Source organism: Vanessa cardui, chromosome 14, assembly GCF_905220365.1.
Source record: "Vanessa cardui chromosome 14, ilVanCard2.1, whole genome shotgun sequence".
NCBI lineage: Eukaryota > Metazoa > Arthropoda > Insecta > Lepidoptera > Nymphalidae > Vanessa > Vanessa cardui.
The window spans coordinates 6,833,552-6,858,696 of NC_061136.1; the positions used below are offsets into that span (position 1 = coordinate 6,833,552).

At 28.9% G+C, this 25,145-nt stretch overlaps 5 protein-coding genes across 5 annotated transcripts; 3 read left to right on the top strand and 2 right to left on the bottom strand.

Annotated features, from left to right (window-relative positions):
• The first annotated feature begins 1,539 nt into the window (after nt 1-1,539).
• LOC124535397 (DNA mismatch repair protein Mlh3-like) lies at nt 1,540-7,359 on the top strand. The gene is made up of 11 exons (XM_047111606.1): nt 1,540-1,632; nt 1,718-2,065; nt 2,139-2,402; nt 2,620-2,946; nt 4,771-4,930; nt 5,032-5,111; nt 5,428-5,569; nt 5,695-5,888; nt 6,031-6,150; nt 7,077-7,238; nt 7,312-7,359. The coding sequence occupies exons 1-11, from the start codon at nt 1,540-1,542 to the stop codon at nt 7,357-7,359; spliced, it is 1,938 nt and encodes a 645-aa protein (XP_046967562.1).
• Nucleotides 7,360-7,398: 39 nt separating this feature from the next.
• On the bottom strand, nt 7,399-9,329 carry LOC124535225 (chymotrypsin-2-like). The gene is made up of 5 exons (XM_047111352.1): nt 9,099-9,329; nt 8,871-9,018; nt 8,554-8,797; nt 8,332-8,478; nt 7,399-7,653 (listed from the first exon to the last, which is right to left on the bottom strand). The coding sequence occupies exons 1-5, from the start codon at nt 9,145-9,147 to the stop codon at nt 7,462-7,464; spliced, it is 780 nt and encodes a 259-aa protein (XP_046967308.1). The 5' UTR covers nt 9,148-9,329; the 3' UTR covers nt 7,399-7,461.
• Nucleotides 9,330-11,515: 2,186 nt separating this feature from the next.
• Nucleotides 11,516-15,925, top strand: LOC124535124 (pre-mRNA-splicing factor 18). The gene is made up of 7 exons (XM_047111200.1): nt 11,516-11,861; nt 11,939-12,065; nt 12,384-12,556; nt 12,791-12,871; nt 14,681-14,815; nt 15,034-15,246; nt 15,652-15,925. Exons 1-7 carry the CDS (start codon nt 11,799-11,801, stop codon nt 15,895-15,897), a joined length of 1,038 nt encoding a protein of 345 aa, XP_046967156.1. The 5' UTR covers nt 11,516-11,798; the 3' UTR covers nt 15,898-15,925.
• An 873-nt stretch (nt 15,926-16,798) lies between these two features.
• On the top strand, nt 16,799-22,274 carry LOC124535123 (DNA helicase MCM9-like). The gene is made up of 13 exons (XM_047111199.1): nt 16,799-16,985; nt 17,131-17,246; nt 17,316-17,587; nt 17,759-17,988; nt 18,339-18,445; nt 18,547-18,766; nt 18,899-19,055; nt 19,442-19,551; nt 19,730-19,876; nt 20,221-20,345; nt 20,647-20,776; nt 20,883-21,028; nt 21,149-22,274. The coding sequence occupies exons 1-13, from the start codon at nt 16,947-16,949 to the stop codon at nt 22,272-22,274; spliced, it is 2,925 nt and encodes a 974-aa protein (XP_046967155.1). The 5' UTR covers nt 16,799-16,946.
• Nucleotides 22,275-22,293: 19 nt separating this feature from the next.
• On the bottom strand, nt 22,294-23,506 carry LOC124535125 (mitochondrial transcription rescue factor 1). Its single transcript, XM_047111202.1, has 4 exons — nt 23,223-23,506; nt 22,983-23,125; nt 22,801-22,873; nt 22,294-22,605 (listed from the first exon to the last, which is right to left on the bottom strand). The coding sequence occupies exons 1-4, from the start codon at nt 23,406-23,408 to the stop codon at nt 22,402-22,404; spliced, it is 606 nt and encodes a 201-aa protein (XP_046967158.1). The 5' UTR covers nt 23,409-23,506; the 3' UTR covers nt 22,294-22,401.
• Nucleotides 23,507-25,145: the final 1,639 nt, after the last annotated feature.

The window sequence follows — 25,145 nt, forward strand, 5'->3', positions numbered from 1 at the left end:
AATAAATAATATAAAATCGAAGTCATGTTCGGTAGTTTATCCTTCTTTCACACAAGTAGATACCAATTGCGTACCCATACTCGTTTATTGGAAGATAGCAATTAGGATTAGTAGATTTTTTTATAAATATTGTAAATATAATGATTTAGACGGAACTTAAATATTTTTAAAGGTCACTTCTTAATGAAAATACAAGTATGTATCCGTTTTAGGAGATCTTGCCATCTTGATTGACCTATATTCGAAAATATCACTCTTCGTTTTCAAAAAGGATGATAGAAAACTTTTTTAAGGAAATTATACTTTCAATGAGTGTCATTTTTTATCCAGATAATTTATTATAAACTCAATAAAGAAAGGAGTTGAAAATTTTACCACGATACCTACTTAGTGAGTATTATTCACAATTCAAATTAAATTCGGATAATATGTGTTCTTCTAATATACATATATCGTAGAAAAATGCCACCATAAACCTAGAATTTGGGTCTTGTAAATATAACATATGTATGTGTGTGTATTTACGTGGGCAAAATGCTTAAACCAGGGTAAAAATCAATTCTTTATTTTTAAGTCTTACAATAAAACAACTACAGCGTGTTGTCGCAATACGTAGTATTGCTGTGTGCTGGTTCGAAAGGTGAATGAGCCAGTGTAACACACCGCACAAGCGACATAATAATGGTTAGATTAAATCCGGCGCCAATGTGTATGAGTAGTAGTGGCCACTAACCAACGAGTGGCCTATTTTACCGTTTGCCTACCTGTGATATATATATAAAAAAAATGATCATCGATTATAGCTTCAAATTTCTCGATATAGCTAAGCTTTAAAGCTCTCAGGGGCCTCACGGCTAAATTTTCGCTAGGGCCAATAGGGGCTGGTGACAAGAAAGACAATTATAAACGAACGGGAAAATTAGAAGGAAGTACAAAAGTCTTCGCATTATCGGAATACTTCTTATATTCCAAAATATAATTAAAAAACAACATAATATGTATGTATCTGTTATTCTATATTTAATAATTGCAATTAAATTAAATTAAATAATTTACGTGATCAATTGTTTTTGTAATAATATCGATTTTGAGCATTTTTAAAGTGCGCTAATTGCTTCTAAAAAAAGTTTACATATGTATCTAAATAAATGTTACTCATAAATATAAAACTATTAAATTTATAAAAATTCTTGAATTTCGCCAGTAAATTTTAGAAAAAAATAATTTCCTTTGTAAGCTATTAGGTATTTTACCTTTGTTATTTAAATCTTAAATATATTTAAAAAAAAAAAACATGTTTTGATCAGAATGTTTCCGTGGCTGTAAGTGTAATGTGATAATAGTGTGATAATAGTAATATTACATGATATTGGGGTTTTTTACATGATTTTTAAGCTGAAATAATTTTAGTGATGTATAGTTAAATATAAAATTTATTACCTACCTATTTTCTGTTTTAAAATGTTATTTTTATCGAAAACTGTAAAGCTAAATATTTTACTTTTAAAACAAAAGACAACGGTAACAGATCAGTAAAACATGGCGTTATTAAAGAAAATATCTGATAGGAATCAAAATCTTTTACGGGCTTCGACATATATAAACAGTTTCAAAAGAGTTGTTGAAGAATTGGTAATTAATAAAAAAATACGATTAACGTAATTAAGTATTAAAATACATATTTAAAGAATCTACATAATTAAATAATATTTTATAGGTTTATAACTCACTTGATGCTGACTCTACTTCAATAGCAGTTAGAGTATGCATAGAAAATAAATATATCCAAGTACTGGATAATGGTATAGGTATTACTAAGGAAAATTTTAGGCTTTTAGGAGACAAATATGTTACAAGCAAATTCATAGATGACACTTCCCTAAAATCTACATCAAAAGATTATGGATATAAAGGTATTTCTTTGGCAAGTATTATAGAAGTTTCTGAACATGTAAAAATATCTTCAAAATTTAAAAATTCGCAAGAAACTTGGATGAAAATGTTTTTTAAAGGAAGTACAGAAGAATTTATTTTAACAACTTCAAGACCCTCTAAAGGAACCACTGTATGTACCTTCATAAATTAAAACTTTGCTTAGTTTGTTTGCTGGCACCTAATTGACATTATAACATTTTTAGGTAGAAATATCAGGCTTTCTTTACAATCGTAATATTCAAAGAAAATCTATAGATTTATTAAATGAAATAAACAATATCAAATTGGCTCTAGAGCAGCTATCGTTGGTTCATTGTAATGTTTCATTTAGTCTCAGAGATGATTCTAAAAATGAAATTATTTTTAAAATCCATAAAAATAGAAATATATACCAGACATTGTGGTCTCTTTTTGAAATAAATAGTAGTGATTTAAATGATCTTCAAGTAGAAAAAAATCAATATAAGGTGAAAGCGTACATTGGTAAAGATTGTTTGGTATCAAAAAAATATCAATGGGTTTTCTTAAACGGAAGATTTGTTTCAAACACATTTCTACATACAACTATTAATGAAATGTTTACTAAGAAAAACTTTAATAAGACAAAAGTAAAGGTAAATTTTTGATATGGTTTAACTAATGTTTTATATCTTATCGTTTATTTTATACTTTTTTTAAATGTAGTTCACAGATGAATACAATTTTAACAGCAAGATTCCATTTTTCTTTATTTTTATAATGTGTCCTTACTATGATTATGATTTTAACTATAATCAAAAACAAACTTTTGTTGAATTTAAAAACTGTGAAGAAGTTAATAACCTCATTAAAAAATTAATCAACTTATACTTTGGAGACATTAAAATGAAACCATTGGTTGTTAGAGAAGAAATAGATGAAGATAATAATAATGACACAAGAAAAAAAGTCAAAGAAATTATGGACAAAATATTAAATAAGAATGAGAGAAAAACTAATATAACACAACTACAAAATGGTATAAAAGGTAAAGTCAGTATATAAATAAATAATAAGTTATATATAAATTAAAATTTCATATTGAAACAAGGAAACTTTTTAGGTAAGAACATAAAAAGAAACGTTAAAAAAAGGAATATTATGAATGACAATGCACAAAATATTTTGAAGAAGAAAACAATATATAACAGTTTATGCAAAAATAAGCAACAATTAATGATTAACAATATGGACAAAAAACTTAATAATGATAGATTGCTTGAGTCGCATAAATCAGAAACCAATTTGATAAAAAATCATAGACCTAATATCAATTACCTTAACAATAACAATACAAGAAACCTGCTACGAAATGAAAAAAAAAGTACAAAACCAAAATATAATACAAAAAAAATAATGAAAGCACATGCTTGCGATGAACCTCTTTTAAAGAAGTTTGAAGAGCAAACAAAAACTGTTCAAAGGCGATGTCACAAACTATCAATTGAAGTTCAGAGTATACTTGGCAGAAAATACTTCAATAATATTAAAATACACAATCCTAATGAAAAACGCTGCTTAGATTTTCATATAAATAGTGGAAATGAAATGAGAGAGATTAAATCAAAACATAAATATTTCAAATCTAACATTGTAGAACATACAAGAACCAAACTAGTTAAAACAACATACGATTTATTAAAAACTAATGAGAATAAAGAAAAAGACCCCATCGATTTATTTACAGATACTCAAAACAATTTTATCGAAGAGACTATCGCATCGTGTAAGTTTACATTTTACAAGCTCGTAGATTTTTTCCAAAAAATAAGGCTAAGCATACAAAGCTTAAACGGTTACATGGTTAAAAGTTTGTTTCAATTAGGTTATAAGTTTGAGTAACAATAACAAACAAGTGTCAAGTGAGAATATATATCTGTCAAATGTCATTCATATTTCGTACCCATAGATAAAATAATTTAGTTATTTCAAGTGTCATATATCATCCTTTTTTTTTATTCAGGTTTAGCTACAGGTATTTTGAATTATTTCTGAAAATTAGCATGTATTCTCTATATTAGACCAATGTAACAATATGTGACTTACTAAATAGTTAGTTTTTTTTCAGGCAAAAATATTGTTTCCACTTTTAACAGCCATAACAATAGAAAAATAATTGAAAAATATTCTACTTGCAAATCACATAGCTATTTGTCCCATTTGGACCCAATTTTATGTCCAAGTGCTTATACGGAGAAAAATCAACGTCAAAAGAAAGCTAAAAAATTAAATTTGTTAAAATCTGCAATTTTAACGGAATACAAAAATCATTACGATGACTACACACTTCATTATAAAAACGCAATGACGCAAAATAACCTTAACTTTAATGAATCTGTCAATTTTTATAGTATTCAAAATAGCATAAATAGTAAAATATCGTTGAATAATACGAATTTGAACTTCGAAAATACTTACACGATAAACATTTTAAATTCATTATGTAGTTTCAATGATGGAGTTAATAAAACGTACTCAGTGAAAATGTCAACTAATTTAAGTTTAAGTAATCGTATCATAAATACATCAACCTCAATTGAGGATACTGTACCGAGTAAAGAATTATCACATATTGAAAACGAAGCATTAATTTTTACACCTACATCGCAAAACAATGAAGGAATAGAACCTTTAAAATTTTGCGAAACTATCTTAAATAGTACCGAAATGAGAGATATTGAACATGAGTTTGACACAAGTTTTTCTAATTATGAGAAAATAAATTTAATAACGAAAAGTAACAATAATTGTACTCGATTTTGTTTCGATGATGTTGACAGAAACGAATTTGTCAATAGTCTCAAGGATAAAGAACAGAACGATGGATTCACATTGAATAGTGAAAAAAATAAGATAACAAATGTGGAATGGTCTGACGGTAAACTAGATAATGAAGCACCTTTGCTGCCAATATTCAAAAGTCAGGCTCATAACAAGGATTTCAAACTGAAGAGTCGTCATCGTTTTGTACCCAAAGGTATTTGGAACATTTGACGATGGAAATCAATTTCATTATAACAAAATCATACAATATGTCACGATAAAATCACAAAATAATGAATCATAAATTAATTTTAGGTATGTCTCAAATTTTCGAGGGTAAATTAAAAAATTATACCGATCATGTAAATAATTATGACGAAGAATATTATGAAGACGTAAGATTTGTATATGAATTTGTTATATTTTTACTGTTTGTTCTAATACTAACTGGATAGCGATTTTTTTAGGCTATTTACAATCATTTTGCGGAAGACGTCCACGATAAATTTGAAATATTTGAACCGAATGTTAAAAATGTCAAAGACATTATTTCTAAGGACCTGAATAAAGTAAACGAAAGGATCAACAAAGATAATGCAGATTTAATATTTAATTCTGAATCGTTGAAGCAAGCACAAGTAGGGTATAATCTCATACAAATATATTTATTTAAAAGCGAGGTACATAAGTAATAAACTCTTTTGGTTCTAGATATTGGGACAGGTAGATAAAAAATTTATAGCGGCTAAAATGCAAAGTCAATATTCTAGCGGCGGAAAGTCATCTGATTTTTTAACATTATTTGATCAACATGCTGTAGATGAGAGAGTAAGACTTGAAAAAAGTTTATCAGGTACCTAAGCAGCTGCTTGCGATATTCTTAATGAAAACTCATATCTAACCCTAGCTTAAAAATCAAAAGATACTTATTAATATAAAATATTTTGTTTCATATGCTTACAAATGTTAATCGCCTAGATTATTTCGACGGAAGCAAATGGAAAAGCGTCGCATTTGAGACATTTCAACTGAATCTTAATCATGCTGAGTATTTTTATCTTTACAATTATAAGGACAAATTTAGTAAATTTGGATTAAAATGGACTTTTGCTGAAAATCATGTATTAATTCATGCTATTCCGGAAGCAATTTTAGGTAAAAATCATAGAAAGGTAAGGATAGCCAAGAATAGTCACCAGTTCCAGACTTAAATAGTATATAATATATATCAATATTTAATAAGAAATTTAGATAATTTAAATACGAAATAAAGGGTATTTCCAATCGTTCTCTTATTTAATTAACATGTTACAGGCGGAAATTATTTTCGTTGCTATTAAAAAGCTAATATCTGAACTGATTGAGGAAATACAATCAAGCAGAGGTAATGTTTCATCATACCCAAAGTGTCTAATGGAATTTATTTTTAGTGAGGTAAGTAGATACAATATACTAATAGGTAACTCAATACTGACAAATATTTGACTTCTTATTCATATTCATTGAAAATATGACTATATCGTTAGTTGCTAACATATAAAGCTGCCAATGCGGAGCAATGTTATTGGGTTATTATGCCATTAAATCTTAAAATATTGGTAGCTTTTACATTATCGCGCATCCGTAGTATGGTACAGACTTAGCTTAGTTGTATATAAACTCTTCGATTTTGTCGGATTAGCCGACCCATCAATATGTGAAACTTAGGAAAAATAGAGTAAAATCAGATTAAGAGACTGAGATTTATGGAAATAAAGTGGAAAGATCTCTAAAAATTTCGAGCGTATTTAATAAGTAAAAATAAGTGTGTCTATAATTAATTCATTACTTTATAGGAAAACTCTTAAAATATTTCTATATATATAGGTATTCAGTGCGCTATCAGATTGGGATCTATACAACCGTTTGGAAATGAGACAAACGCTGTCCGGTCACGGAAATGGTAGCGTCCGGATAACAAATAAGTAGTAATGCTCGCGTTAATGACCTGCAAAGACGTTATTACTTCTTTGTTAGAGTGGATTTTCGCGCAGTTATTTTAGCGATTCGATGGTAGGACAATCATTTTACCGATAAGATTGTTATCAGATTAGAAAGAGAGGTGAATATTACAAAAGTCGATTACACTAAATAATTCACGCAGTTGAACATATGTTAATTTTCTATTTCCCTTTTCAGAATTGAATATTTTTTTAATTCTTTTCTGACGTCCCTACGACCCAATTTTTGTCATTTCCTATATTTCGTCAAGGTTCCATTCCAGTTTCATAGCGCGCTAATTATACCTTATATTAGTTAGGAATTGACTATTGATCTTCCAAATATCGTCAATATGGTAATTTAGCTTTTATTGAAATTAGGCTTGCAGATATGCAATTATGTTTGGTGATCAATTGTCGAAAGATGACTGTGTGAATATGATCGGTGCTCTCGCAAATTGCAAGACTCCTTTTCAATGCGCACATGGTCGACCTGTTATGGCAATTATCATGGAAATACCAAACAATAATCTTACTTATAAGGTATTTATTTTATTCTTACATTGAGGTATCATTTATTTTTGATTTTATGAGCGACATTTGGCTTTTTTTACAGGTTAATCTAAACAGTTTAAAGAAATTTATAAAAAGAATATCTCAATAGGGATAACCTTTCTAAAATAAATATCAAATGCTTACATAATTAAAAACCAAAAATTGTTTTTATTACTACAAAATATTCTAGTATTCAAATCTGTCCTTATATTTATTTATGAGACAAATTTGTCTTTACAAAATTGCAATATGTACAAACTTTTTTATCTATGATTTTACGAATCCATTTAACGTGTTGAGATATTCTTGTATGTACATCTGGAAAACCAACAGCACAAGGTATCCCCCATGAAACTATTCCAACCAGTTTATTATCCTTGGTAAGGGGTCCTCCGGAATCTCCCTAGAAATATAAATTTATTGTTTAATAGGTTTATTAACTTCAAATAAAAATGATGCTTGTTAAGCATCTTTTGTTTTTAAAAATAGTTTTTAATTGAACTTCACAGCCTAATTGTAATAAGGTGCTCATAAAGAATAAAATAATAATTATTATGATAATTGTATTTTATTCTCTAATCACCACTACTATACTAAAACTAGTAATAAAATAAACATGAAAATAAGGTATGAAGTTGTTCATTTCCCGTGACTTGACGACAAAATTGGCGGTTATAGAAAGCAACTTCATTTTATTCATTATATAGTTTGCATGTCATGCTGTGCTTCAGCATAATGAAAATACTTGTTCATAATCAAAAACAATTTGACAGAAAGTATATATACTCAAATTTCTGAACGTATAATAAAATCCATATAAGATTTTAATTTTTCGCGGCCAAATCATAAAATTTTCATCATCATTGCGTAGATCTATATTTCTGTTACAATATGTAGGGGACATAGCGACTTCAGACTCAAGTTATTTATAATGTATGGCAATAATAAATGTTAATCTCTTATCTTAATCTAGATTCTTCAATGATATAATCACTAACCGTTGTGGAATTTATCGCTCTTTACCTTGTTTTGTTTCCCTTAAGTTAATTATTGTAATGGATAAAGATTTCTTAAAACTCACATGACATGCTCCTTGGCCAATCTTTGTAAACGTGCAGAACATACTGTCGTAGACTTTTCGCGTGTAACGCATGGCATATTGACAAATATTCTGATCGAATACTGTTAAATTCAGGGCGTGCATCTTCCGACTTGACTCTCCGTGAGGCTGTTTAACAGTTTTCTAATCAATATTTTATATACATATAAGTAAAACTTTTTTATTTTTCCAAGTGTACGATACCTTTTGAGCTCCGAAACCTGTTAACTGAACAATTTCTCCCTCTTTTAAATTATTTTCATCTAGTCTAATCATCTCTACTTTTCTTAAGTCAAATAACCCTTTTATGGTTATAATTGCTATATCGTTTAATTTTAGGGTGTAGTTGTAAGAATCATGAATGTGTATTGATTCTACATTGTATTTTAATCCTTTGAGATCCAAATCGGTAGTTCCAACTACAACTTTTATATATTTTGCATCAGCTCTGAAATAAGATACATTTAAATGTCAGACATATAGCAATATAACTTTTGGCCTATTATGCGTCTGCGACTTACCGGTATACGCAGTGTGCAGCTGTGGCCAAATGCCTATGTGAAATAATAGCACCACCACAAACATGATGCCCTGTAATATTTTGCAGTGATACACTGAATTTCCCAAATTCTGGAGGAGCTTTGGAACCACCCACTATTCGTAACTTTCCTACAATAATAAAAGAAAAGTCAATTACAAGATTATTTGCACGTTCACGTAACTCATCTTAACAAAAATAGCAACTTTACCTTCTGCATGAAACAAAAAACAGAAAAGAAGTAAAAATATTACATACATTTTCACTTTACAATATTGTTTACACGACTGTTTTGATGATTTAAGTAATTACAAATTCATTATATTTCAATTTATTCGATATCTTAAAAATCTTGCCTAAATCTCAGCCCTTATCTGATTATTGCAATACAATTATTTGATATTAAACTGATAAAATAAATCACCTAGAAGTATAATTTCCGAAAGCTAATTGTGCCTCTCGACTTTGTTTATTTCTAAGAAATACGAAAGCAATGCATTTTGCCTGCTTATAGATATACCTTTGTTGGTATAGATAAGAGACGGCCATCTGATAGTAAGTGGCTTGGCCCACAGACTGGTGCGTTAAAAAAAACAAACCTTACACCACCAATCATTCTTTTAGTTACATTGTTTGGTAGTAACATACGAATTACGATGTGTGGGTGGTACCTACCCGAGGACTTATACTTACCAAGTATATTTGTGATAAGTTTCTTTCAAAATTTTCCTTACTAAAGATTTTCTTCGTTCTTGCTTGTTGCCTTAGGAGTTATAACTTTATATGAGTTGTCTAATTTATAAATAATTGAAATGTATTATTTTTCTGTATCTCACTTAAGAATATAAAATACAATAATTAATTTACATATTTATAATTTGTAGTAGCTATTATAAATAGGTATAGAGTTATATTATGAAATACTAGTTCTTTGTGATTTTAAACTTGCTAATGTCTTTATACGATAATATTATTCAGTAAATTTTCGTACATGCAAGTCATGTTAGTATATTGCACATAATTCAACTTAAAAAATACATCGGGATGGAACGCTAGAAGTAAAAGCGCATAGTGAAACGTATTTACCTAAATCTTCATTACAAAAAGAAAAAAAATGGCCTTTGGAGTCCTTGGCCTGAACCAAACCTCAAATAAAATAAATACAAATAACTTACATCTTTATCAGGGCGGGTGTTCGGAAAAATACAATCCTGACTAGCAAGGAATGGAATTTCCAGTCTTTTGCTAAAAGATAATTTGGGGTAATTAAATAATAACCAATTCTACTAAGACTCCCAAGGCTGATTATCAGACTCAAGAATGGCACAACCCTTATATCCCTTGCGTCGCTCGTAATGTAATTGGAAATGTTAAAAATTTTAGAGAAGCTTTAGCGAAAACGAAGTGGTCAGATGGTATAGTTTTTTCTACATTGTATTAAATTGTTCTTTACGACCGATAGTAAATCTAAAGATATTAAACAAATGCATTCAACCAATGAAAATTCATCTATTATCTCATGGATCGTGGTTCGCGGAAATTGATCTAACTCAAACATATTTTAATATGCCAGAGTCGTAGGTTGATCGACGTTTTCTAATAATAATATACGAGGGAAAGATTATCTAAGTGATTTATCTTCCCTTGATCATCTTGTGTGAATCAAAAAATTGCATCACTAACCAAATGGATAGCGAAATAGTTTAGATCGAAGACCATCGGAATAATCGTTTTCATAGACGAATCGGTATGGATTCACAATCGCACGAAATATTAAAGTTCCAGACAAACAAATGCTGCAATGAAGGCTTAAGCGCAATCTTGAATGGCAACAGGTTATCAGGAGAGTAAACTTATAAGCAAATGGCACTAAACATTTACAATTAACTCTGAAGATGCGACCCTGATTTTAAAAATGGCAATGGCATGAATGGATTATCTGATCACCAGTCTCAGGTTTGAAATCTTTCAGGATGGAATTTTTCAGCAAAAGTAACAAATATAATTTCTCAAAGGCTACTAGGACACTCGTTGATAGATTTTATAGCATTGCGTAGATTATTATTGTTCTTTGTACCTCCGACTTTACTAATAAAATTGTCATATGACATAACAATGCGGAAAGTGCGGTAAAGCGTATAATTATTTTTTTAATTTCAAGCTACCGCTTAACCTGCAGGTTAAAGTAAAGATAAACAGAATTAAATTAAATTATAAAAAATGTACAAATAAAAAAGGTATAGTCAAATATATAGCCTAAAATAAAATAAACAGGGAAATTTATGAAAAGAAGGAAATAACGACGAGCTCAGAATTTAGTAGCGGATCTTATTGGCCAATGACGCTTAAAATTATTAGCAAACAATGAGTAGATAGTTCAATAAAAAAATCAATATTATATTTCAGATTTCTTATTTAGAAGTTTTTTGTAGTCTTGTACAATATTTTTAACCTCCTACAGGAAAAAAATTATATTCTTTACAGAGTTTAAGGTATGATCTTTTAAAATTGCACCATTTAGCTCTCACCTCAATTAATTTGGCACAATCTTAATTTTGCAAGCCAATAAGTTCTTTAATGTGACAACACTGATTCTGTTGTTATGGTTGCCTCGATATGTCAAATTATCTGTCATAAATGACATCTAATACAGGTCTTAAAGTGTTGTGTTTGTTACCTACGCTTCATACTTTATTTTGATATTTTCAACTAAAACGTAGACTTTGTATCCAACGGTATTCTTTTATTTTATCATATTATTAATTTACTCCGTCCTGATTGACAACAATAAATAATAGCAAACTATATTTATAAGAAAATCAAATTCGTTGATAGTAACATCTTGAAAACATATTTATCTGGCCAATAATATAGTCTCAAACTTTTTATTACCGTATATTGTGATCTAACTATGGATATTCTTAAAGCTGAAATTGCAAAAAAACGGAAACTTCTAGAAGAAAAAAATATTTTGGTATGTGAATTACAAGTGATAATTTTGATTTATCATATATGATTGTGAGCTATAATACATTTTTTTATTAATTATAGAATCCAACCAAGAAATATTTTAAAAGGGGTGATCTTCTAGCTAAGGAACAAGAAGAATATTTCAAAAAGTATCACTCAAATAACACTGAAGCTAATGAGAATGAGGACAAAAAGGAAGTTGAAAAAGGTTGGGACTGCTACAAATATTATATTGTATTTGTCAAAGCTTAGTATCATCTGCCAAGTACATTGTTATTATCCAAAGACATATATCTCAAATTTAAGTAAACTTTAATTAAGAATTCTTAAAAAGCTATATACATTTTAAGTAAAACTAAAAATGTTTACAAATCCAGAAATATTCAAATTTTAACAACTAAAATTATTTAAAGCTTCTTATATAGCTTCTCCAGCAGTACTAAATATAGAATAATTATTTATTAATTTTATTTTTAAATTCACATCTAATGATACCTATTCACAAGATATTCATGTATATTTTCAGTCAATAAGGTAGAAAATGAGAAAGAACAAACCGAAAGTGTATCCCTGCCAAGATTTGAAGTAATTAAAAGGTTAAGAGAAAGAGGACACCCAATTTCATTGTTTGGAGAAAGTGAACTGCAGTCCTTCAAGAGGCTAAGGAGAATAGAAATTCAAGAACCAGAAGCCAACAGGGTAATTAATTTATATTATTACTTCTAATAACACTTTTTGTAAGATTTTTTGATACATATAAGTTAAGTAGTTGATTTATAATTTTTTCTTGGAATTGTAATTTTTAATGTTACTTAGTTAATAAAATACACTATACATAGTGTAACTAAGTATTGTGTGTTGTTATCAATTTGTTGTACCATATAAAACAAATATATATTTACATAATAATTATATGAATATTTATGTTTTCAGGGTTTCAGAAATGACTTTCAAGAAGCTATGGAAAAAGTAGACCAAGCCTATCTAAATGAAATATTAGCTCTGGGCACACAGGTAATATCTGAAGAATATTAAAATGTGTTTTATTTACTAAGGGTCGCTCGACTGCTGATGCGGGTGTAGCATTTGTTAAGCACATTTATGATGCGTGGGAAAAGTCACAAAATGCTATTGGAGTTTTTTGTGATTTATCAAAAGCTTTCGATTGCGTTAGGCATGATATTCTCCTAGAAAAGCTTAAATATTATGGTATCAGGGGCCCTGCATTGAAATTAATTTCCTCCTACCTTAGTGAAAGAGTTTTGAAGGTTGTGGTTAATGGTGCAAAATCAAATGGCGCTGTGGCGCAAATGGGTGTACCACAGGGTTCAATTTTCGGACCTCTCTTGTTCTTAATATATATAAATGATTTACCATATTTCGTAAAAAAATACTTGCGATATTGTACTGTTTGCAGATGATACATCCCTCATTTTTATAACTTGATAGAAAAATAAACAACTATGACGTTGTAAGCAGTGCTCTGTCGCGGGTTCTTGGTTGGTTTGATATAAATAATTTAGTACTAAATGCTAAAAAGACTAAATGTGTTTTGTTTTCCTTGCCAAATGTCAAATCAAATCCTTCTGCAATAACTTTGAAAAATGAAAGGCTTGAGTTTGTTGAGTCGACGGTCTTTTTAGGGATAACCCTTGACTCCAAACTGCAGTGGGGCACCCATTTGTATGCCCTGGCAAGAAAACTAAGTAGTGCCATTTATGCAATAAAAATAATTAGAAAACTCACGGACATAAGTACTGCTAGACTAGTTTATTTTAGTAATTTTCACAGTATTATGTCATATGGAATGTTGTTATGGGGTAATGCAGCAGAGATTGAAGTTGTTTTTATTCTACAGAAAAGAGCTATCTGATCTATTTACAATATTAGCTCCAGGACATCATTACGCGAGAAATTTAAAGAAATAGGTGTATTAACGGCTGTTTCACAATATATTTATGATAATATAATCTTTATACAAAAGAATATTAAAAATTATTCTATGAATGCTGATGTACATACTATTAATACAAGAAATAAGAATAAACTTGTAACCGACAGTTTCCGTTTGCATACCGTAAATAGAACGTTTTTGGGCAATGGTATACGCATATATAATAAGATACCGGAAAATATAATCAATTTACCATTTTCAAAATTTAAAAATATTATTAAGACTAAATTAATAAATAAATCATACTATTCATTAAAAGAGTACTTTTTAGAGAGAAACGCCTAGAGTTAGGCTCGGGTTCCATTATAGGACGCTAATTACTGTCAATAACAGCATTGTAAATGTGTTTATTTGAAAAGAGCAACTGTGCGAGTTTCTTGCCGTTTCTTCTCGCTAGAAGCTGCTTTCCGAAACGGTGGTAGTATTTGATTATTGACGATTCAAAAACGCTTCATTGTGAAGTTTACTTGAATAAAATTGATTTGATTTGATTTGATTTACATAATAATAATGGTATAAATTAATTACAATGTATGTGTTACTGAGAAATTGTAAATACCGTTAGTTTAAAATCTATTGAGTGAGATTGTGATTGTTTGTTCAACTTACCATCATACATATACAATTTCAATAGTCCATTATACTGCGGTTAGGCTAGGTTAGAGTTTTCATAATTTAATTTGATAAAATTTGATAAAATTTATTTTGTTAGATTATAATCTCCTGAAAATTAGTCATAAAATTGTAAACAGTATAATTTGGATTCCAATCTTTAGACAGTGCACAATCTCATGATAATAATCTAACAGTATTTACAATTTTATGGTGACATATATATCTAGATGGCAAAATATTTTTATTTTTTGTAGAATGACAATGAGAAATCTCAAAAGGATGATGAGTTTGATGATTCCGTAACCTATGACTTAATCCAAGAGATGGCCAAAACTATGGGTCAAGGAGACAGAAATCATGATATGAATGTAATAATGACTTTATTACAAGTAAGTACAAGTATTGCAATAAATAATGTTCATATTTTAAATTAGATTTATTCCTGGAAATTATTTTTAATAAATTCTTTAGTGGATTATTAACCCAACATTTTCACTGTGTCATCTTCTTTCATGAATATTATGAAACTTTTTTTATTTAAGATTTACTTATGTATAGAAGTAGTTATAAAATGACTCAAATTATAATCATAAATTTAATATTTCAGTTTCTCCTAAAATTGTGGGGGCAACAGCTCAATTCTGCAAATGCCTCAGAAAAAACTGCAACTAAACACAAAATGGTGCGAGCAACATATACACAGACACAAGTATATCTAAAGCCATTAATGAGGAAACTGAAAAAGAAAACTCTTCCTGAAGACATTTGTGATAGTCTTATGGAAATAACTAAACATTTATTAGAAAGGAATTACATAATGGTAAGTTTACAAACTGAAATCATCAATCAATGTATTTAAAATTGGAGAGTCTGTTTGTAATTTTATAATAACCGCTTTTTCTGAATGCATAATATGATGTATGTCTGTCTGTTTGTTCTGGCTATCTCTGGAACAAAAGAGTAATAAGGAATACCTTAGGTTTACTTTAATTTATAATTATATATAAAATAATAATAAAGACTTGCTGCAATATCCAAATACTGTTTAGTACGCGCACATACCACCACTCCGCCATCATATCAGGTGCTTCCCATCGTTGTCAAATTCAAACGCGCACGAAGTCGCAGACACATCTAGTCTTAATAACAATGTATTTGATAAACAAAAGAATTAATATAATTTTGCAATATTAATTAATATTTGTGTGTATTTCATTTTTACTAGGCAAGCGATGCATATCTTCAAATGGCAATCGGAAACGCTCCATGGCCCATTGGAGTAACTATGGTTGGTATTCACGCTCGTACTGGTCGTGAAAAAATTTTCTCCAAAAATGTCGCCCATGTTATGAATGATGAAACACAAAGAAAATATATTCAGGCTTTGAAGAGGCTTATGACGAAATGCCAAGAATACTTCCCAACAGACCCATCTCGATGTGTAGAATATACTAAAGTACAAGATAAGTAAATAAATGTAACAACATTATTGAGAAAAACTGTATTGTTTTATTTAAAAATTATTAGGTACTAAACACTAAACAAATATAATGGATAAATGCTATCTGTAGTGCATCTGAAAGATACAACTAACAAATGATTAATAAATTTTTAAGCTAATTATGGGTGGATTTCAAATTAATTACTTTTAATAAAAATAGAATATTTATGACTATTGATTTTTTTAAACATTCTGCCCCAATCAATTTTTCAGAATGATAACTGACACCCCTACAAATCATTACAAAATTCTACAGGGTTCTGGTTATAATAATAATTTAATAAAAACAAAAATGACAATTTTTGTTTTTATTAATAAAAATTGACGACCTTTTGGAAGAGTACTGTATAATTAATTCTTTGCGCAATGGTATACGGAATAAATTTAAAACCATTATTTTCTAAGTAATTATATGCAAGCAAGCAAGAGAACAAGAATTATTTCGTTTTTAAAGTATCAAATGCGCAAGAATCAAAATAATCAAATATAAACAAGATTAAGAATTTAGCAATTTCGATTAGGAATTACCAAATCGAAAAATTATATTCGGTGCATTAATGCCATGATATGTACCGATGATTCCAAATTAACGCATTTTTGACGCATCTTAAAAATTATACGGTAGTTCATAGTTATATACAAGAGCCACTAAGTTTTAGAGTTATCTATTGAAAGCGTAAAACAACTTTTATCCCAGTCATTATGGGACCATAGCTGCACACAAAAATCGGCTATAGTCTAATGAATGTCATATAGGTTTTGAAATTCCTAACAAATCTTTTGAATAAATGCGAAATTTTGTTGTTTGTTGTTTTGTTGTTGCACTTGAATGTTGATTTCTCGATTGTTTTTGCCAATGTCAACTCTAATCTTAATTGTCAATTATGCTTGTCAAGGCTGTCAGTTGTCGATTTAACAGAAATTCCACCGAAAATCAAAATACCTCAATAAGTCAATAAGTTCAAGTGAGACTTGAGAGTTTAGAGGAACTTTCTTTATCTATAATTTATATTGAATAAATGGATATATATTATTTAAAAATAAACCAAACATCTTGTGTAAGAAATTGATAAAGGATTTGAAAATTTAACAAGAAACGCATATTATTTTGTCTTAATTTCTTTAATTCAATGTTTATGTATAAAAATGTCTTGACTGACTGAAAATAATATTATTACATTAAATTTATTTAATCCTTTTTAGAAAAATAAAACTAATTTAACAATGATATTCGAGTACCTTACGACTTTTCATTTACAAGATTGTATAAATATATTATCGGAACAAGATATTCTAGGATACTACAGTATTAAAATAGAGTAAGTTTATTAAATATGTTATTGTGAACTGTTTATGTCATTTTCTTATACATGTTTTTCTTGTTCTAGCTTTTTAAAACTTTTCGAAACTTATCCTGATGTTGGCGATAAGGTGTTATGTAGTCCTGTAGATACTATACCGGCTTGTAATAAAGATATAATAAAAATTCAACAAAATATTTTAGAAAAAGAGGAATATAAGTCTATAGTTTTAAAGTTACCTTTCAGTTATTTAAAAAGAAATGTACATGCAAGGTTCTTTGGCTTACCAGTATGTCCTGAATTACATAGGACAATATTTCCTAAAAATGTGGATTTAGGATGCTTTTTAAAAGTCACAGGTAATTTTTGATCATGATTATAGAAGGAAAGAAGGGAATAGCATTTCAACTAATTACTACACCACGTGTAAACTTACATATCAATAAAATAAAGTTGTAATAATCTCTTTAATGCAAACACATTTTTTTTTTAATTAAATAATTTTCATTCATTTTATATGTATATTTAAGGCACTGTGGTGCGCGTAACACAAGCAAAGATGCTAGAATATCAAAGGAAATATGTATGCATGAAATGCAAAAATGAAAATTCTGTGGAAGCAGATTTTGAGTACCGATATATATTAAAAGCTCCATCAAAGTGTGGGAATACTGAAACAAGATGTAAATGCTCTACATTTACACAAATCAATCTTGTTTCTAGAGAGCATTGTAAAGATTATCAAGAAATTAAAATACAAGTGAGTATTTACTGTTTAACAAAATACTACCTACATATTTTCTTGCTAATTAAGTTCCAGTGTTATTATTGCAAATTAACTGCAGTTAAGTAAAGTAAAAGAGAGTTTGTGTGTCATTAAGATAGGTGGAAATAATTTTAGTAGTCATAGTAAAGTAAATTTAAACAGGTGAGTTAAACACAGATTTCATTGTCTATCATAATTTCTTGTGACTTTCAAATAAAAGATATATGATCTATAAAAGATAGTGTTTAACAAATAGCCCCTAAAACAACACTTATAAATACATGATGAGTAGGTATCATTAATTTTCAATCTCAGTAGTAATCACATTGTGACTGAATTTAAAGGAACAAGTTAACAAACTCAGTATCGGAACAATACCAGGGTCCATGTGGGTTATTCTGGAAGATGACTTGGTAGACTGTTGCAAGCCCGGGGATGACATAATAATTTGGTGAGTTCAATAAAATGCAAAACAAAAAAAGCGACAAAATTAAATATCCCTTTTTTGACTTGGTTACAGTTTGAAGACATAATTTATTTTTAAATTTACAGTGGAACAGTAAGGCGACGATGGCGTCCTGCAGTACAAAATAAAAAATCAGAGGTAGAAATTGTTTTGCAAGCAAATTATATGGAAGTTATAAATGCCCAAAGATCAGAAGTCATAGCAATGGCACCTGACATTAAGGACTGTTTTGATGATTTCTGGAGAAAATATGAACAGTGTCCTTTGAAAGGCAGGGATCAAATACTGCGATCTGTTTGCCCTCAGGTCTGTTGCAAATGGCTAAATAATATTTATATTTTAAAAGTAACAATCCACATTAATCAAAAATTATTGAGTATGGATGATACTGTATTGTACCCATTTCATGTGATATAATCCATTTGCTTTATATTCTAGGTTTATGGTCTCTATTTGGTCAAGCTGGCTGTTTTACTGACTGTCATAACAGTTTCTGATCACCAGACGGAAGGTGAAAGTAACAAAACCAAATCTGATGAGGCACTGGCAACACATGTTAGAGGACAATGTCATTTATTACTTGTTGGAGATCCAGGTATAGTATACATTTAGTCAATTTTTTTTTAATTTGATTTAAATAGCGTGTTGTGTATATATATAAACCGCATGATATTTATATTTTGTTTATAGCCTTCGAAATTCAAAAAGGAGTAACGACAAAAAACCTATGATTAAAATAATTATTCAATGTAAAGTTCATGTACCTTCAGTTAATATATCTGCTTATTCGTTTAATTGCCTTGCTGTATTTTATGCCTAGTTTGTGTATGTGTTCTCCTAGACAATACAATATTGTTGTTACTTTTATGAATGTGTTTGAAATTGTTTTTGTTCATTTATTTTTGTATTAGTCCCTTGTTGGCATATCTTTATTTAATATCTATGGATTAGACTATAGTTGTGTTTATGTTGTCATTTCAGGTACAGGAAAATCACAATTATTGAAGGCTGGTGCACAGTTAACACCCCGATCAGTGTTTACGTCAGGGGCTGGCAGTACAAGAGCTGGACTCACATGTGCCGCTCTTAGAGTAGGTGTGAAATTAAAAGCTTCACAAATTAATTGCTTAACTACTTTATATTTTTTTTTGCTAGTCAAATTTTTAAGTATTCATGTTTTATTTGTGTCTTAAAAAAACTTTTTTCTTTATAACTAGTTATATTAATTCCTTTTTATTTCTAAAAAGTATATTTTTTGATAATCAATAGGAGGAAGGTGAATGGCAATTAGAAGCTGGTGCATTAGTATTATCTGATGGTGGTGTTTGTTGTATAGACGAGATATCGCATTTAAGAGATCACGATAGAACCGCTATACATGAAGCTATGGAACAACAAACCATATCAGTGGCAAAGGCAATTATTTATTATAATTAATTAGATTAAACCTAAGAAGCCACGTTTATTTTCTTTCTTGAATATATAGTCTAACATATTGTAATACATTATATTTATATTTTGATAATATATTGACCTCCGTGGTCGAATAGTGTGTGCACCGGTTTTCATGGGTGCGCCGCTCCGGAGTCCCGGTTTCGATTTCCGGACGAGTCGATTTAGAAATTCATTAGTTTTCTACGTTGTCTTGAGTGTTTGTGGTACCGTTGTTAGGTAATTCTAATGTTTTAATAACACAAGTGCTTTAGCTACTTACAGTGAGATCAGAGTAATATGTGATGTTGTCCATTTTTTTATGATAGGCTGGAATTGTATGTAAGCTTAACACCCGTTGTGCTGTCATAGCTGCATGTAATCCGAAAGGGCAGTACCAAAAAGATGAGCCACTTAGTGTCAATGTATCCTTGGGAACCCCATTGTTAAGTAGGTAAATAATATTCTGTATTAATACATAGTCTAAAATGAACTTAATGTAGGCACAAAATCTAATAATCATATTAGGCTTTAACAAATTTCTCTTACTAAATAATCCCAAAATTTTTTGACATAAATTAGTTTACTCATTAAAAGACATGTTCAATTCTCAATATCAAAATAATTCATGTAACTAAGTACAGTAATGGAATTTTGAATTTTTAATATACTGTACATATTGAATCCAAAAAAGCAATATTAACATATTATTGAGTATATGTATACAATTTTGCAATTTATAAACATTCTTTCAGGTTTGATTTGATATTTATTTTGCTTGATTCAAAAAACAAAACATGGGATAAATTAGTTTCGTCCTACATACTTTTTGGTGATGCTGATCATCAAGAATCAAAAAAGAAATGGAGTATTGAAAAGCTACAGGTAAATTTATTTGATGAAAATGCCTATATATAGAATGTTATTGTAGTCAAAAACATTTTTATATCTCGAGATGAATAAATATAAATTATGTTATAAATTATTCTAGATGTACATAGGATTAATAGGACCAAGACATACGCAGATGACAAAATCAGCCAACACAATTTTACAGTGTTATTATATGATGCAGAGAAAGTCAGAATATAGAGATCCTTCAAGAACTACTGTCAGAATGCTTGATAGTTTAATAAGGTAAAAAAAAATATTCTTATTAAATTTCCTTATAAATGGTATTTTACAATTTAAGAATGTGTAACTATCAACTGCTTTATTTGAAGATTGCAAAGTTAAATTAATAAAATTTCATTACAGGTTATCACAAGCTCATTGTCGCCTTATGTATAGAACTACTATATTACCAGTTGATGCTATTGTAGCAATTTCCTTAGTTGATCTATCAATGCAAGACTGTACATTGGAAGATACAGTCGACGCTTTACATTCTACTTTCCTAGATTATCCAGATTTTAATTATTTGTGCACAGCAAAGAAATTGTTAACTAAAATGTGTTTATTTGATATTTGGCGAGATGAGCTGCTCCACTATGGAAAATTGCTTCAAGTAGATCATAAAACCTTAGAAAATCATATTGATAACGAAAACTTTAAAGTATTTGCCAAATATAATGATGTCTCTGATGATAACATACCACTCTCAGCTTCACTTGTAACTAGTTCATATTTTAACAAGAAAAATCCTAATTGTGATGGTAAAATATTGGATAAGAAGCGTGAAACTTTCAAAGACAATACAAATGTTAAAGTTATTCACGATAAATTGGCAGCAACATTGAAGAAACATGCTACATTAAACAAAGTTGAAAAAGAGCCCCCTCTTGATAGTAAAAAGAAAAGAGTAATTAAACGAAAACGAAAAGATGTAACAATTGACAGCAGTTTTTATGGAAATAAAAAACAAAAAAATACAAAAAAGAATAAAAAAGTTAAATCCAATAGTAAGAAACCTAACAGTGATATTTGCAATGAAAGTGAAATCTTTAAAGCAGTACCTAGTGTAAACGATGTTTTCACAGAACTGGGTATTGATTTTAATATCCTCAATAATTCTGACACTGATATTGATAATGGTGGTATAAATGAAAAACAATCACAAAATGAAATTATTGTGGGAAAAGAAAAACAATCCAATATAAGTACAATGGAAATTGAGTCTAAAATAAATGAGGATAAGAAACAGTTAGATACAACAGCAAATAAACTAAAACAATTTGAATTCAAATCAAAACATGACTTTAATAAATTTTATGAAGAAAAATCTGAAATTAATAAATTAGCATCTAAAGAAAATACAGTTAAATCATTGAATACAAATGATAAAAAATTAAGCAATCCTTTAGGCAGTCAAAAATCATCAGGATTGAGCTCTCAAATATCTATTTTTGAGAGTTCCGACTGTGATATAGATTTAGACATATAGAAAATGAAATGATTGTATCATGGTTGAAAAAGGGAAAAGATTATATTAATGTATATAGTTTTATTATTCTAGTTGTATTTATACATTTTTTCTAATATTGAAAATAAAAAATTGCTTATTACAATTTTTATTGATCTTCATCTGATGTAGAAGGTTTGTAAGGATCATTTTCATAATTTTCTATAAGGAGTGTTTTAAATCTTCTCGCAGTCACTAAGATGCTCTCCTCTTTTGCCACTATATTCAATATTTCAACTCTCGATATGTATAAATGTTCTGGGTTTTTTGGACTTACACTTTTTATTACGTCTAATTCATAGTCCACTTGTACCTTTAAAAATTATTGAATTCATTTTAATGTTAAGTGCTGATATATATTTGATGAAAAAGAAAAAACTTTAAATAAAACATAAGTGAATTTTGTATCTCACAGATTTTAATTTTGAATATTAAAGTTCCTAATCAGTTTTTAAAACCAAACCAGTAGTCCATACTATTAATTATTTCTTACTATATAAAAACTTACCGGCATACTTTTCTTCAAAATCTTCTTACCATTAACTCTGATCTTGCTTTCATAAAACAGTTTTTCAATTTTGCTGAAAATTGGCAATTATTTAAATGCTAGGCCAACAGGATCATTATTAAAGACAATATAAAGGTATAGTATTTGAGAAATAATTTTTAATTAATATATTTATTACTTACTTTCTTGCTATTCCTAAAGCAGACTTAAGAACAGCATCAGTTCTTAAAGATGTTGTAGCTATTTTAACAATTTTGGAATCTCTCGACAGTGAAATGTCATCATCAAAAATTTCAGCCTCATCATCAGAATCTGCATCGATTTTCTAAAAAAAAATAAAGCGACTGTTTATGTTTCTAAATTGGCGCAAATTCATTTCACATGAATTAATCTTACGTCATATTTATAAACAAGAGTTTTACCTTTTTGGATTTAGAACGTGTTATATCACAGGAAAAATTAATCAGTTTCGAGTTGACCAATTTAGTACTAGTTAAAGTTTTACTACATTGAGAAAAATTAATTATTTGTGGTTTTGTTCTTATTTCATTTACGATTACACGAAGTAGCTGACTGGTAATATAACTTTGTCTCCTTATAATATTCATTATGCTTACTTGTATTAGACAGTGAAGTCGTAATTATAATATTTTTACTAATAACCTATTATTACATATTATTTTGAATTTGATTTTTGAAATGAGAAATGACAAGTCTGTTGTGACATTTAACTATTGGTTAAATGTCAGACAAAAGTCAAAACTGCTTAACCACAGAATTCTAAGAACAGTGGGTGCGCGGACTATTTTATAGTTAAATAACAAGATATTCTGAAAAAAAAACCATTTCATTCATTCAATTTCAATTTAATTAAGAATTAAAAAGCAATCTAGTGTTAAAAATTCATTAAAAAGAGAACCTAAATACGTCCTAAATATACGCACATATATTCGAAATAGTTACTACTTCTCTTAACTAGATGTCGTAAAACATGAATTTTCATTGCATTTATAGAAAGAACTATAAAAAAATATTATTGAAGATTTGTGCTATTGATTAAAAATAAAAAAATAATTTCAAATTTGAATATCCGATCCGATCACTAGAATAATTCTCATGAATTATTTTATATAGGTACCTATTTGTTTTTTGAAAAAAAAAAAAAAAACTTTTAACATCATCGTTAAAAATAAACCTCTATAGATAAATACATAGGTAGATATTTAGATTTACTTCTAATAAATAAAACAATATAGGTACCAAATGCTTGCTTGCCAACGCTATGGGTTGGTTCATCAATATTCAAAGTTATCGTTTATAATAGAATGTTTTTTAGAGCAATAGGTATATAAAAATGATTATGTAAATAATTAATTAATGTCGGCGTAAAATGTTTTGTTTAATTTTCGTCTATTTATGTCTGTCAGATTATTTATATCTTGTTACATAATATGATAGAATAAGTTTGTGTATATATTACGCACTAAGTAAAAAAACCTATACTTACTAATATAAAATGGTATGTAACGATTTATAAATAGACGAATGTTTATGCTTACCATAACAATATTATAGACAGAATACTCGAGTTGATGGTAAACACCCCTTCCCTTTGTTTACAATATCACATTTGGTTCACGTAACGGTTATAATGGACGCATTCTGACCATCACTTACGTATTCAATACAACTTAGCTTTAAAAGTTAAAAATGTCCATGAAATACTTTGGTATGAAATAATATCGAAGAAATTATTAGGTAATAATTTATCTATATTTTTTGTAGGTAGGTAACCAATTTTGTCGCACTATAACTATTTTGAAAATATTATTAGTTTTTAAGCTAAAGCTTTTTTAACCTATTAAGTATTTATACAATACGTAACTCACGTTTCGAAATTATTCACAGGGATTTATTATTAAGTGAAAAGTCCTTATATATATTTTACCTAATTTTTTTTTTTTACTTTTCGGATACTGATGTGTTAATAAGTGTATATACATTGGGGTAGGTCAAGAGTGCCCTTGTCACACAGAGCTTTTACGACAGAACTTAGCCAATATAAGTCTCCTCTCGTCACTTTAATGATTTTCGCTTTATTTCTGAGTCTTATAAGGATAAGAAAGGTCTCCTTGTGCAATATGTAGGGTGGGGAATACCCCATTTCTTCAACTCACAATCATATATCCATTCATAGAGGTAAACATGATTTGTGTGAGGCCGAGGATGTTGCCTTAACCGTCTGAAAAAAGTAACCTAAATACCAAGTGTGAACATTCCGCTTAGGTATCAGTGGACTCTTGGTACGCCGTTGACGTGCAACCCTGTAGTGCAAGGACCGCAAA

Coding starts and splice junctions, on each gene's coding strand:
- LOC124535397 (XM_047111606.1), top strand. CDS start 1,540: ATGGCGTTATTAAAGAAAATATCTGATAGGAATCAAAATCTTTTACGG. Junction 1,633..1,717: donor AAAGAGTTGTTGAAGAATTG/GTAATTAATAAA, acceptor AATATTTTATAG/GTTTATAACTCACTTGATGC. Junction 5,112..5,427: donor ACGAAGAATATTATGAAGAC/GTAAGATTTGTA, acceptor TTTTGGTTCTAG/ATATTGGGACAGGTAGATAA.
- LOC124535225 (XM_047111352.1), bottom strand. CDS start 9,147: ATGTATGTAATATTTTTACTTCTTTTCTGTTTTTTGTTTCATGCAGAA. Junction 9,019..9,098: donor TTTTTTGTTTCATGCAGAAG/GTAAAGTTGCTA, acceptor TTATTATTGTAG/GAAAGTTACGAATAGTGGGT. Junction 8,479..8,553: donor CAGGTTTCGGAGCTCAAAAG/GTATCGTACACT, acceptor ACTGTTAAACAG/CCTCACGGAGAGTCAAGTCG.
- LOC124535124 (XM_047111200.1), top strand. CDS start 11,799: ATGGATATTCTTAAAGCTGAAATTGCAAAAAAACGGAAACTTCTAGAA. Junction 14,816..15,033: donor TAATAATGACTTTATTACAA/GTAAGTACAAGT, acceptor TTAATATTTCAG/TTTCTCCTAAAATTGTGGGG. Junction 15,247..15,651: donor TAGAAAGGAATTACATAATG/GTAAGTTTACAA, acceptor CATTTTTACTAG/GCAAGCGATGCATATCTTCA.
- LOC124535123 (XM_047111199.1), top strand. CDS start 16,947: ATGGATATATATTATTTAAAAATAAACCAAACATCTTGT. Junction 16,986..17,130: donor AAATAAACCAAACATCTTGT/GTAAGAAATTGA, acceptor AATCCTTTTTAG/AAAAATAAAACTAATTTAAC. Junction 17,247..17,315: donor TACTACAGTATTAAAATAGA/GTAAGTTTATTA, acceptor TTCTTGTTCTAG/CTTTTTAAAACTTTTCGAAA.
- LOC124535125 (XM_047111202.1), bottom strand. CDS start 23,408: ATGAATATTATAAGGAGACAAAGTTATATTACCAGTCAGCTACTTCGT. Junction 23,126..23,222: donor CACGTTCTAAATCCAAAAAG/GTAAAACTCTTG, acceptor ATTTTTTTTTAG/AAAATCGATGCAGATTCTGA. Junction 22,874..22,982: donor GCTTTAGGAATAGCAAGAAA/GTAAGTAATAAA, acceptor GCCAATTTTCAG/CAAAATTGAAAAACTGTTTT.